Source organism: Canis aureus, chromosome 13 (assembly GCF_053574225.1).
Source record: "Canis aureus isolate CA01 chromosome 13, VMU_Caureus_v.1.0, whole genome shotgun sequence".
Classification (NCBI taxonomy): Eukaryota; Metazoa; Chordata; class Mammalia; order Carnivora; family Canidae; genus Canis; species Canis aureus.
Genome location: NC_135623.1, coordinates 27,309,172 through 27,322,780, shown reverse-complemented (window position 1 = coordinate 27,322,780; position 13,609 = coordinate 27,309,172). Strand labels below are relative to the sequence as shown.

At 35.8% G+C, this 13,609-nt stretch overlaps 1 protein-coding gene across 16 annotated transcripts in view; it reads right to left on the bottom strand.

The window, feature by feature from the left end:
- Positions 1 to 13,609, bottom strand: part of NAV3 (neuron navigator 3) — a 1,006,607-nt gene that overhangs the window by 210,384 nt on the left and 782,614 nt on the right. For 15 of the 16 annotated variants that reach the window (XM_077845591.1, XM_077845595.1, XM_077845596.1 and 12 more), the window contains one exon: positions 597 to 665. The exons of the other annotated variant lie outside the window; for it this stretch is intronic. In XM_077845591.1, coding sequence (XP_077701717.1) covers positions 597 to 665 — 69 coding nt within the window. The remainder of the gene's footprint in view (positions 1 to 596; positions 666 to 13,609) is intronic. 16 annotated transcript variants of the gene reach the window in all.

Genomic DNA, 13,609 nt, shown 5'->3' with positions numbered 1-13,609 from the left:
AACACTTTCAATACTCATTTATAAATCAGTATTTCCAAACAGCACATTACACAGTCATTTGCTACAACAGACTGTCTTTAAAATATGTATGTCATAAAGAAGCAAAAATTTAAACTATTACAGATAAAGGAACAGACCAGGTTAACTTAGTGACCTGGTGCTAACTTCCCCACAAAAATATGCCAATATTTCTCAATTCTGCTTCAAAGTGTCAGTAATTCATGCATGCCCATCTCGAAAAAACAATTACATTCTTGTTGTGTAACTTCCAGATTCTGTAACCTGGAAAGAATGGGGCCTTCAAAGTAATGTTTTCCTTGACTTTCTCTATGCCTAGAAGCTAGACTTCAGCCCAGTCATAACAGTATATATAACAAAACTAAAACAGAAGAAGCCAAAACCCATTTAATGATCTAACACAGACATGCTCATCCCCGAGAATGCATATGGAAATCCACTTGGAAGAATTCAGTCTTCTAAACTTTTTATCCAGAAGTATGTAATTTATGAAAAAAATTTAGAATGATAGGACAAAATATCACTGGGCAGTTACTTTAGTATCACTAACAAGCAATAAATTAGAGATATTAACTGACCTAGTAGGCTTTTTTTGACTGGTTGCAATTCCACTGTGATTAGACTGAGTTGCATATCTGGCTGCCAGACTGTATGAGGAGAAACAGAGAAATTGAATTAAAGAGATTCTTTGAACATGGAAAGAAAGCACAAAATTACAAGAAAACTATGAGTTAATGAAATGCAATTGGAACATGTATAAGCATGTATAAAGAATAAATTAATTAGAAAATTATGATAATGCAACATATAGACCATGACCTTTGATTAATGAACACACTATGAAACAATGCAGTGCACCCCTTGTAATAAAGTGTGTAATCATTGACTTTAAAATTATGGCTGTGTGATATTGGTCATATTATTTTTAGTAGTATTTCATGTCATAAAAAAAATTCAACCTTTGTAAATGACAAGGAAAACTTCCAGAAAACTAAAGTTTGACTTTACATAATACAAATATCTCTTTCTCAAAAAGGCTAAAAGGAACAGAAAGAGTATGAGGGTCACTATTTTCTGTAGTAAACTCTTCTAATTTGCTGCCTTAACCAAAATATTATTTCAAAAACCAAATGACTAAAATATCTGGTTTCTGACAAATGTACCATTTGATCTCGAGTCCTAGATAGAATGGTTTAAAGAAGCGAACAATACATGACGTTTTTCTAAAGAAAAGATCTATGTACAAGCTAAATGGAATAAATTGGAGTTAGATTTTTCAAACAAAAACCTGAACAACTATTAATGATAACTTCTGGGCATTCTTGAATTATTGTTCTTAATAATTTTTAAATCGAAATCTTTGATCAAAGACACAAAAGAAAGCATTATTTAAACTGAGTTCTAAGGAGCCGTGAATATTCTACAGACAAAAATGAAAATTTGACTTCCAGTGAAATTAAGCTCTGAATTACCTGAATGTTCTGAAATTAGTGTTTTGAAGAATATGGTGAGACCCAATTAGACCTGAAACATGTTCACATATCCTGTGATGGTCATGGATTGATGCCCAAGTGGAGAATCACTTTTCAGGTGAATTGTGAGGACTCTGCATGAACCCAGTTGTTGCGAACACACAATTTCTGAGGTCTCCAGGGAAACAGGAACAACATGGGAGTGTCAGAATCAGGGTAAAGGGGTTAATCAGAGCCCTGCTATATTTGATCCAAGTGCTTTGCTGCCAAGTATGGGGCATTTTAGTCAAGGGAAGAATTTCTTAGGGTGCTGACATGCCTCCTAAGTTAACTTCTGCTCCACTAAGCCAGTCTGTGGTGGGAAGATATTGGGAGCATGAAGACCGTTAAAAAATGCCTGGATAGAAAAGAACAACATCCTCATACTTAGGGAGCTTTTCCGAGCACTTTTTTTTTTCACATCTGGTATGTGATATATCATTATTTGCATATAATAAACTCTGTCTCCTAACGACACTGGTCCGAGACAATTGAATCAACTGCTTCAGTAACAATGATACCAGAGAACAATGTATAAATAAAACCAAAGTGTCTGAATGAAACGAGATATTACTTTAAAATCTAAATTTAAAATACAAGCACCCCAAGGGAAAAAATATTTTTGCATGTGTGAACCTCTCAGTCTACTTTGTCAACCCTGGAGAAAGAGACCTATGTCAAGGTTCACTACTATGTCTTATCCTGTACTCTCCAAATTGAACACAAATATTAGCCAGAGAAATGACAAGGACACAGTGTACTTTCCTTCAGGGACCTGAAGCCATCTCATGGGGTTTTCTTTCATGATTTTAAAGAAGTAGAATAATTTCTAGCATAGAAACGAGGTGAGGGAAGAAAATCTAGAAAGGTCAACTGACTTGCTAAGATCGGTTTAGTTTTATGGCCCATGTGTATTTTCTAGTTTATTATGAGAGAATAATATTCTACATGTTGCCTAGATTTTTGTATCAAACCCTCATACTTTAGTCCTTTGAAACTTGGCTTCCATTCTGCTTCTCTTGCACTTGTGAAACTGTTATGTGAAGAACACAAGAGTTTTATTCAATTCTCACCACACTCTAACATCTTTGTATTTGACCCATACTGCTCCCTCTGCCTTTTTGGAATCTCTCTCTTTCATAGCCTGTAATACCGGTGAGCTCACTTGATTTGCCCACCATCATTCTTATCCATTTTCTCTTTCCTTCCCCAGGTCCTTTTACTTTATCAAGCTCTTAAAGGCATGATTCTTCATATGTCCTCTCTCTTTAAACACTTGTGTGCATTCTTTCACTTAGCAGTTCATTTCTTACCTAAGACTTTAAATAAAAGCGACTATAAACTAGAATTTCTGTGTGCATTGCACTCCCAACCATCAATATCAACTGAGTAAAAGATGTCCATTTCCATGATCTTCAAAGTCACCCCATTAAACACCATTTTCCTTCTTTGATGCTCCAAGTCTTCATCAGATACTTCCTCTAATTTCTTGATTTCCATTCACAGGATCATCATTTTCTTTAGTTCAATGGGCTTGAAACCTCAGGAAGTTGATGCTTCTCTTTATCCTTTTAACTACTGCAGATATGCAATCAATAAGCTGTCACTCTCCAAATCCATTTGCATTTATGTTCTCTTCTGATTTCCTTATTTATCACGCTAACTCAAGCCCCCAACACTTGTCGCAATGTCTCTGGCTCCTTTTCTTTTTTTTAATATTCTCCTTGACTCTGCCTCCACACTCAGTAGAAAACCACTATTTTCCCCATGGTGCTTGTAATACTGTATCTCAAGTTTCAGATTTACAAACAGTCTAGTGACAGAGTAGGTGACGCAATACAGCTAATGCAATTTATTGGTAAAACAGACACAAGGGACATGTAGACACAGCTCTGAGGCAAGATGGGGTAGACAGAGTCAGACCACCAGTAAACTAGGAATTTTCAAAATATCTGGATTGAGGATTGTGTTTTTTTTTTTTTCCTGGAAAGACTATCAAAAGAGACTCCTTCGAGCTAACGGGTGGTAAAAACATCAGAAACAGAACCAAAAAAGAAATAGACATTTTGAGACTCATTGTGGGTTTTACCAAAAGAAGTATCTGCTCATCTATTTGATACAGTAAAATACTAAGGGAATGCTTTTTATTTCCTTAATGTGGAAGACAAGAGGAGGAGACTAGAGACAGTCAAGTGAATTCAAAAAAATGAAACTCATCTGGTGTTCAACACACAGAAAGATCCAAGCTACTAGATCCTTCTAATCTATCTTCAGTGCGAATCCCCATGTGGAACTATACTATCGATTTATCAGAAGGAAAGATAGTTTCTCAAAGTAAACAGATCCTGAATTTTAACTTAACCCATTTTTACTAATTGCCAGACTCTTGCCACTCAAAGTGTTGTCCAAAGACCAAAAGAACTGGCATCACCTGGGACTTCTTAGAAATACTGAACCTCAGGTCTCAACCCAGAGAATCTGAATTTTAACAGGATTCTGATGCACAAAAATATTGAAAAAGCTGTGCTCTACAGAATACCCACCAATCTCCAAACTTGAGAGGAAAAACACTTACAGTTTCTAAAGTCAAACAGCATAATCTAAACATCTCGAGTCACGTCTCATCATCTAACCTGCAGCAGCTTTGGATACTGTTGATATTCTCCTTCTGGAAATCCTCATCTCACTTAGGTGTCCTAATGCAACAGCTACCTCTCCTGTAGCTACTCCTACTTCCCAAATATTGGTCAACTCATTCTCCTTATCCCCTAAATTTTTGTACAGTTACCATGAGTATTTTCGAACTGTAATCCTAGGCAACTGCTAACCTATCTCTCTATTCTTTCTATCTCAGATCTACCTTTTTATACTCAAATCTCAAAACTAAATTCAAAGTTTCTTCCTAGAAGTCACCTTGAGATTCCCTAAATACTATATCCAGATCTATCACCTCAATTTCTCCCAGATATTCCAAAAACGTTCAAAACAACTAATTCTCCTTCTTTCAAACCACCCCCCCCATGCTGACTTTCCTCCATAACTTAACCATCACCATTTTCTCCATTGAACAATAAGGAGTTGTCTTTATCATTACTTATCATTTTTTTCCCCTCCATGTCATCTCTCTCACAGACTCTTATAATATCTCTTCACTAATTTCTTTGTTATCAGTCCATTTTTATTCCCAGAGAAATCAAATCATTCGTCTCACAGTCGACAGAGTAAACTTTCCCGTGGAAGAATGAATGCCAACTTCTTTCTTTGAAATTGCTGTTGACCCCCCGTGCCCCCTGCTCCCCTGCCCATTGTCCACTGGATAAAACCCAAGCCCTGTGATCTAGTTTACAGCACTTCCGTATGTCTCCTTAGATCGTTACAGCTTCATCCTCTCTGCATACCTCCACCCTGTGTGCTCTCCACTGTCACCACACCTCTGCTCTTGCCTATAGCCTCTTCTCCCATGGGTCCATAGCTTTTCTCATGAGGTTTCCTTCATCTGAAATACCAGTCCTCTCTTCCCAACATTATAAAATCTTACTGCTAGTTCAAAATCTTGCTCAAATGTCACCTTCTTGCTAAAGAATTTCTTAAGTTTCCCAGAGTTAATTTTGTCCTTCCCTGGTCCACAGATCTTAATTTTTCTCTAATTATTAGGTTAATATGAGAATTTATCATGGTAAACGGAGCATGATTGTTTTGTTTACTGGGACAGGAATTATGTCCACTACTCTCAGTTCCTTTCAATGGGGTTAGTATGGGTTCAATAACTAAATAATTAATGGATATTTACTAAGTAGTATTATCAAACAATTATTTGTTATACCTCCATTTTTAAGCAAGGGGTATTGTTTTAAGAAAGGATTTATCAGAAATATACCAAAGGAAGGAACAAAAGGAATTCATCTTTGTTGTGTCCTTATTAAGTGGCGCACAGTTTACATTTTTTTCATTTATTTCTTATAATAGTCCTGCATACGGGACACTCTATTCCTGACTAGAAATATGAAACTAAGGATTTTAAACATTAAGTTATCTGTAGACATAATACATCTTAAAAATAACAGTATTTATCATTTTCTTGCAAACTGATTACTAATTATAATATTTTAGTGCTTCTTTTTCTATTAACTCATTGTCCTGTGGATTTGTGAATATTTCTAAGACACAACAATAACAATAATAATTTCAATGCTGCTACAAAACAGCAACTCTTCCAGTATCAAATAAATCTATTTCAAAAGATACTGTTTAGCATTCAGATACATAATATTAATAATTTCATTCAATGGGTCAATTTATGTAGAAATCTAGAACAGGCAATAATACAATTTGAAAGAGTAAGATACTTTCAGTATCTAAGTAACTCTCCTCAAAAGTCTTCCAAGTAAACATCACTTTTTAAAATTTTAAGCAACATTTAAGCAACATTTAATCAGGGCTAGGAAATGGCACAATAATTATAAACTACTATTCTCATGCCCACTGCACAGATGATTAATCAATCAATCAATCACAGAATCATTTTCTACTAAGCCCTGTGGTAGCTTCAAAATCCGAGGCCAGGATTCAAACAATCCTTATTACTCAAAAGAATTAGAATGAGAATAAGAACTTATTTGAGTCTTTTCTTTATTGTCCCATTAAAATATAAAATGTGAGTGGGTCAGTACAGGGTTTTTGTAGAAGATTCTATTTCTATTATAGTTATTCTAGAAGTAGACTTCCATGTAGAAGTACAAATTATATAATCTTATTCCTTAGTTTTTATTCTCCAAAACCAAATTGAATTCAGACATAAAGCACACATGAATCATTAAAAAGCACCAAAACATAGTATCTCAGCCTCACACAACCTATCATTCTTTATCTCCATTGGCTACTACCAAGTTTCTTCTTTAACAAACTCAGTTGAGACAGTTGACATTTGAATTGTCTTAATTTGTGTTTAATTATGATAATTAAAAACATGTTTTTCTTATTTGTTCAATCTACAAATACCTTTTTAATACCTTCTGCTTGCCCAGGCTAGAACCAGGAGAGCCACAGCAACTTGCTATGGAATTCGGCCTTTGTCCTGATGCAATATAGATTACTAAAAGTTTTTGACTGCAAAATAAGTGTTAAATTCTCAGATTGGAGAGTTCCTCTCTTAGATATGTAAAGGAGGAACTGGGGGAGGAAGGAAGCTAGAGCATTTAGTACGAACAAATTTCCCATTTAGGAGACCAAATGGGAAATCACTGCTATAATTCAGGCAACATTTGATGAGGGTCTGAATGGAGACAGAGGTAGAGGAAATACAAGTAAATGATTAATGAGAGAAGTTTTAATGGTAGCTGTAAGAAGTGAAGAAAAGGGAAGAATTTAGGTTGGCTCCTGGGCCTCTCAGAGCTTGAGCTGCACAGTATAGTTAGTTACATAGATGCGGAATAGGAAAAGGAGACTGAACATCCGTGGTATAGTGTATGATGAGAAAAAAAATCATGAGTCGACTTCTAGATTATGTCAGTAGTTACAGGGTGAATAAAGTAACAGGATATACTAGGAAGATGGCTATTTAGTGGTGAGTAAACCCACCTTTACAGAGGAACTAAAGTAAAGACCATTTTGTGATCTTATTGTAACGGTTCTCTTATAAAGTACATAAACACCTTTGGGTGTTGAATGAATAAATAAATAAGAAACTGACCCCACATCTCTCAGGTTTTCAAAGTGGCAGATAGATATACTGTGAAATTTGATTCCGTTCTGTATTGTTTATTCTAATAAGCACATATTTGTTGATGTAATCAACAGATGAATGAATCATTAAAGACTTTAATTGACTGCCTCCATGTATTGGCACTATGCTAGAAAAACTCAACTTGGAAAAATTACACTTACACATGCATGATTTATGTTGCACTGTGAAAAGTATTACCCTTAAAATCATGTTTACTAATTCAAACTCCTTTCTAAAAAGTGTAGTTTGATATTCAATGGAAACTGAATTTACTGCAAGCTTGCAAAGAACAATATAAAAATATTCAGCAGGTATACAAAAATGGTACATTAAAACTTTTTTCTATGAATTATTCAACTATAGTCAATAGTAAAAATCTAGTGTATTGGATAGTAGCACAGAATTTAGTCAGGTTGCTGTACCTGAATCTGAGCCTCACTGTTGCTGTTCTCTGTGCCTGTTTCCTCATCAGTTAGATGAGGATGATAACTTTACCTATCTCAAAGTTCTTATGGGGCATAAGCTGTAAATCACATAGAAGGCTCTTTGGCTTAAATAACTGCTGTAACAGTTAAAAAGAAAATTCAACGGATTCAGATGTACATTTGAGAGTCCCTGAATGAACTAAGCCCCCACAGGAAGCTCTATAAATATTCTGGTGAATTAGGAACAACATAACCTCCTGTTTCTCAATCCCTATAATGCCTCTGCTCTTTTGTGCTTCGTCTTCCCAAGACCACCTCTTTTGGTCCTCACCATCAATTCTGAGACCATCTCTTTTGGTTCTCACCATCATTTACTCTAAATCTCATACGAATGGACCTCTCAGTACAGTAGTTGAGCTTGTAACTCTGGCTCTCAGTCTCTAGATTTATAATTACTTTGGGACCACGATTTATTGAAAACAAAGATAATGAAGTCTCCTTCTCCCCAAAACATCCCTGGATACTACTCAGTCTTGTTTCCTGACCTCAACAGTATGAATCCTTGTTGGTCCCAATAGGACATCTATGAAACACCATCCTCAGAGCAACATGCACAGAGTGACTTTCAGAACCTATAATTCTCAACGCTGTACATAATCCAAAAAGTGTCTCAAATACAGATTTTAATAAATATTTTTGCTTTATAATATATAACAAAATTTAAAATAATTTTGTTTATAATTTTGTTACATAATAGAGTGGTTAGATGAAATATAGTTTTGATATGCTTATAAAACACAGTATATTTACTTTAATACTTCCACCAGAGTTTTGTTTTAAGTTTGTACTCTAGGTTTTGCAACTAATTTGAGAGACAAAGATAAAATGTCTCAAAAAAAAAAAAAATGAGGCATCTCTCAACAACAACAACAAAAATAATTTGCCTTGAAGAAGATTCCAGACAAGCTATCATAAACTCTGAATATACTGCAAAACAAACAAAAGGGACATTCTCTTGTTTGCTTACTTTACCCATAAATGTGGTTGCCAGAGTTTTGCTCTGAGACCTTTTTTCCCTCCAGCTTTATACTTTTTCCCTGAGTAATCCCTTCCACTTCCATTGTTTCAATCAATAAACAGGGTTAACAATGTTCCCATGTCTGTATCTCTGGCCCTGAGTTCTCTCCTGGGATCCAGTCTACCACCATCTAGAAGTCCCACTGAAATATCAAATTCATGAGGGCCAAAGGTAAACTTTTTTCTCTCCATCTCCTTTTCATCTGTTTCCACTACTGCATTATTTTTTTCCTTACTGAAATATATCACTATCCAATGAGTCGAAAAAACAAAAAACAAAAACACAAAATGTGATGTTTTCTTTCACCCTTACCCACAAACAGTCCCCGAGTCCATTTTCCTAGTCAGCACCTCGTGCCTATTAACATTACACTCTTTACTTTCCTACCACTTTAGTTGCAGTGCCCCTCCCACTCCTCTCCCCTGGCACCAAGTTCGTGTTCCTAAGTTATAAATGGCATCATTTTTCCTCTGCTAAAAAAAATCTCCAAGACAATTGTCCTTTACATTCAAGAAATGATTCTGAGCTCCTCTAGGAGAGACATAACATCCGAAGCCTCCATAAATTGACCTGGGCCTACTTCTCTAGTCTTCTCTCTCACCATACCCTGTGGCAATTTAAACATAGAGCGATCATAAATTCTTTGACATTCCTTTCATTGAGAGGTGGAATCTTGGTTCCACTGACACTCTCCTTGAATCTGGGTGGACTTGTCCTTCCATCAGCCAATAGGTCACCATGTAAGAAGTACAACGTTCTTGTGACGGCCGTGCTGGAGAAGCTTTGTATAGTCACTATTCCAGCTAAGCTGACAGACACACTGAGTGGAAAAATTACCTCGGGAGTGGATTCACTTGCCACAGATGTTTTGTCTCTCAGAAGTTTGTGACACCTCAGCCACTCCACCCATCCTTTTAAAGGTCCCAAACGTGGTGAAGCAGAGACAAGCCATATCTACTGTGCTCTGTTTGACTCTTAGGCTCACAAAATCCATGAGTATGATCAAATGGTTACTGTTTTGCACAACTATATTTGGGTTTGTTTGGTTGTTGTTGTTTTTTTTGTTTTTTTTTTTTTTTAACAGCAATGGATACTCAGATTACTCTTCTACTAACAATTTTTCCTTGTAATATCCTTGCAGTTTTCTGAATGTAAATGGCATTTAATTCATCAGTATCCTTATCTGGGCTTTTTCCTCTAACTGGGGTCACTGAGCAACTGTTCGATTAGTCAGCATACCTGACTGAACTATCTCTTTAAGTATCTAGGTCTTCTATTACATTGTCAGCAATTTGAATGGTAAAAACATCAGCATTATCTCAACCAAACATCTAGCATAATTCTTGGCACACAGTGGGGGCTGGATCTTTATTTGTTAAAAGGTCACAGCTGAACTTTCAAAACACCAATGAAAAAGAACACTGGACTCTAATGTAATATATGAAGAATCATTAGGAACAATATCGTCTTTCATTAAAATCTTTCATTTCATTTCCATATGGTATTCATTGACTGAGCCCAACTGCACAGTGACTGACTCATCAAAACATAAAAATCATGGGATCCTGGGTGGTGCAGCGGTTTAGCGCCTGCCTTTGGCCCAGGGCGCGATCCTGGAGACCCGGGATCAAATCCCACATTGGGCTCCCAGTGCATGGAGCCTGCTTCTCCCTCTGCCTATGTCTCTGCCTCTCTCTCTCTCTCTCTCTCTCTCTCTCTCTGTCTGTGACTATCATAAATAAATAAAAATTAAAAAAAAACATAAAAATCAGGAACAAAACAGTTCTTCTTAAGAAGTATGTATTTAATACAAGTGTAATTGGATAAACTGCATTTATCAGAACAAGGTAGAGTCTGAAGGCAATTTTTTGTCTGTGTAGGTTCTTTTAACTCCTCACCTATATCAAGAAATTGTATAGAAAATTATTTTCGAATCACCCTTTATTCCTCACTTGTCTGTTTACTATTAAGTCTTAGAGCCACATGTATGATGAGTAGAAATCCCTACACAGAATCTCTATACAGTCAGACATTTAGTGCTTTTGATTCCCTCAAGAAAGAGAAAAACATGCTAAATCATAACAACACATTTATTTTAACACCACTGTGCTCAAGAAACCAAGGGGGAATACAAGGAAATCACAAAATAGGAGGTAGAAATTCCTTGGCTATGAATTTTAGTGGACAATTAAACCTCTCAATGGTACTTTTACTGGTACCATGTTTAAAAGGCAGAAATTATTTCCTCCCAAGTGAAAATAGCTTGAGAGAAAATCAGGAAGAGGTAACCCAACATATATTATAATTAAAGACATGGGAAGAGAGTCTTAAAAGATTTTTAGACACAATGACAAACACTACAGAGTAACAGGTTTTGAAGATGGTAAAGCACATCCACTAACATTTTAAGACTGAGATAGACTGAAATATGTTTCATTATATATCCGATAATTGCTAAGAGTAGGTATAAAACCAAACATTCAGAATTAAGATTCAAAGAATTCTCTGAACCAAATTCTGCCTTCAGTGTAAAGATTTTCCCTTTTGTAGAGTCCTTGTGCAACGTTATAAAATGATGACTGACACACTAACAGCTCAAGAGGGAGGTAGTCAGTCACTTCTGCAAAAATATCTTTTGCAAAAAAAAAAAATCTTTTGCACCTCAAAACCAAATATGCTCCTTCAAAAATATTTGAGATGTTTTGCAACAGCTATATGCATATCAGAGTATGTGATACAAATACTGTCTCTCTGCTTAAATTTTGCTGAGACTTCACTGAAAACAGTTATTGCCTAATCCATAAATGAGTCAGAAACTTAGCTTTCATCCACATGTGTTTCTTTTTAGTAGCTGGGTGGCTGAAATATCATCCTGATTAGATGTGAGACAGGTTACTGTGATAACTTATCCCATTAGTGAAATATGGTATGTAAATATATTATAACCTCTGTGTTATCTTAAATTCCAACTGACAGTTGATAAGGCCACCTGCATGGTCTGTTTTTGTGGGATCTCAAAACAGTAACTGAAGAGGGAGATGCCTGTGTAAGATATTACCACATCAAAGTCTCATGCTCTTTCAGGAATGTAGAACTTCAAGATAAAGGGCAACTCAGGAAACCAGGCTCGTATTTCTCTCACAATCTTACCATAAATGAAATGTTCCAACAATGCTTTTACTTACACATCGCTCAAAGCACTAAGCTGCTCCACGGATCTTTTCTACTTATAATTTTCAGTATGGAGTAAAATTGTATCACAATAAATTGAGTGCTCCATTCCAAAGGGTCATTTTAATGCAATCACCAAAAACAAAACAAAAAAACAAAAAGCCACACGGAAAAAAAAAAAAAAAAAAAAAAACTGGACCCTGAATAGCAGTAAACAAAACTGTTTTGTTAAGCTAAAAATTTAAACAAACTTTGGTAAAGACTACCCTGAATTGTGAAAAATCTGAATTACTCAATACTTTGAAAGAAGGGCAGCCCGGGTGGCTCAGAAGTTTAGGACTGCCTTCAGTCCAGGGTGTGATCCTGGAGACCGGGGGATCGAGTCCCGTGTCGGGCTCCCTGTGTGGAGCCTGCTTCTCCCTCTGCCTGTGTCTCTGCCCCTCTCTCTCTCTCTCTGTGTGTGTCTCTCATGAATAAATAAATAAAATCTTAAAAAAATACTCTGAAAGTCTTAAAAAAGTATTGTAGTAAGCACAAAATATGTTAACAACTATTTCTTAGTATACATGCTTCTGAAAATGGCTTTTAATTATTATACTTAAAAATAATTATATAAATGAGTATCTATATACTGTTTGAAGATCTTTGAAAGTCTATTTTGTAGAATCCTTATAATTGGACTATTCTCAATTAACTGCAAAGCAAATGTAATCATCAATGCAGTCGGCTTCATGTTCCTCAGGAGTGGCTGGGGTCTCAAAACATCTCTGTTGGTGAGCTTTGGCCTAGAGTCTCACAGTCTTGCAGAGAGAGAAGGCTGATTTTCTTTATACATCTTTTCAGACTGAGAGGTCAATCAGAAAGGGGGAGCTTTGGGGTTTGTCACAAGTGGAAGTTCAGGAAATAGAATGTGAAGAAGCAAATGTTGGGGGTATGCTTTATAATGAAGGGAGACCCTAGACCAATGGCTAAAGTCTCATAGGAGAGACTATCTCAGGCACAGAATTGTTACAAGTCCCCTAAATCCAATTCTGTGTCCATCTTGTCATCTCCTGATGATTATTTGGTTCTCTACCTAGCTCTGACTACAGGAAAATAATTCAGTGCTCATACTGACATGAGTAGGGTAGTTATCATGACAGTTCCATTTTCTATTAAGTCAGTAAACTGAATACAATCTCTAGTAGAAAGCAGATTAATGTAAAATAATTTCATATGGTATAAAGTTGGAGGTGTAATAATCAAGTCTATATTATCAGTGCTCTCTTTGACAAAAAAGGGCCCCTTAAATACTAAAAATCAAATAGAATCCAAACAATGGCTAGTGCTTGGGGGATGTTTGTTAAGATGTAGGTAGAAAAAGGATATCAAAATGTCCTGTGGTAAAATGTCAAAGTATTAAGTTGCAAATTAGTTACCCTGGGTCACAGGGGTATCATTACTCTGTAATGATGAATCACATTTTAGGTTGTTTTAAGAGCAAATTATGAAACACTGACTAACCATGTTTTTACATAGACATGTCAAAAAGCACACAAGTCTTCACTTCTAAATTTTTGTAGTCAATCTAATACTTTAAAATATATATTATATTCTCCCAATTCCCTGAAAAGATAGAGTATAATTAGGATATTCTTATTTTCTATCTGCAGAAGTTAGGCTCAGTTAATTGATTTTTATTTTT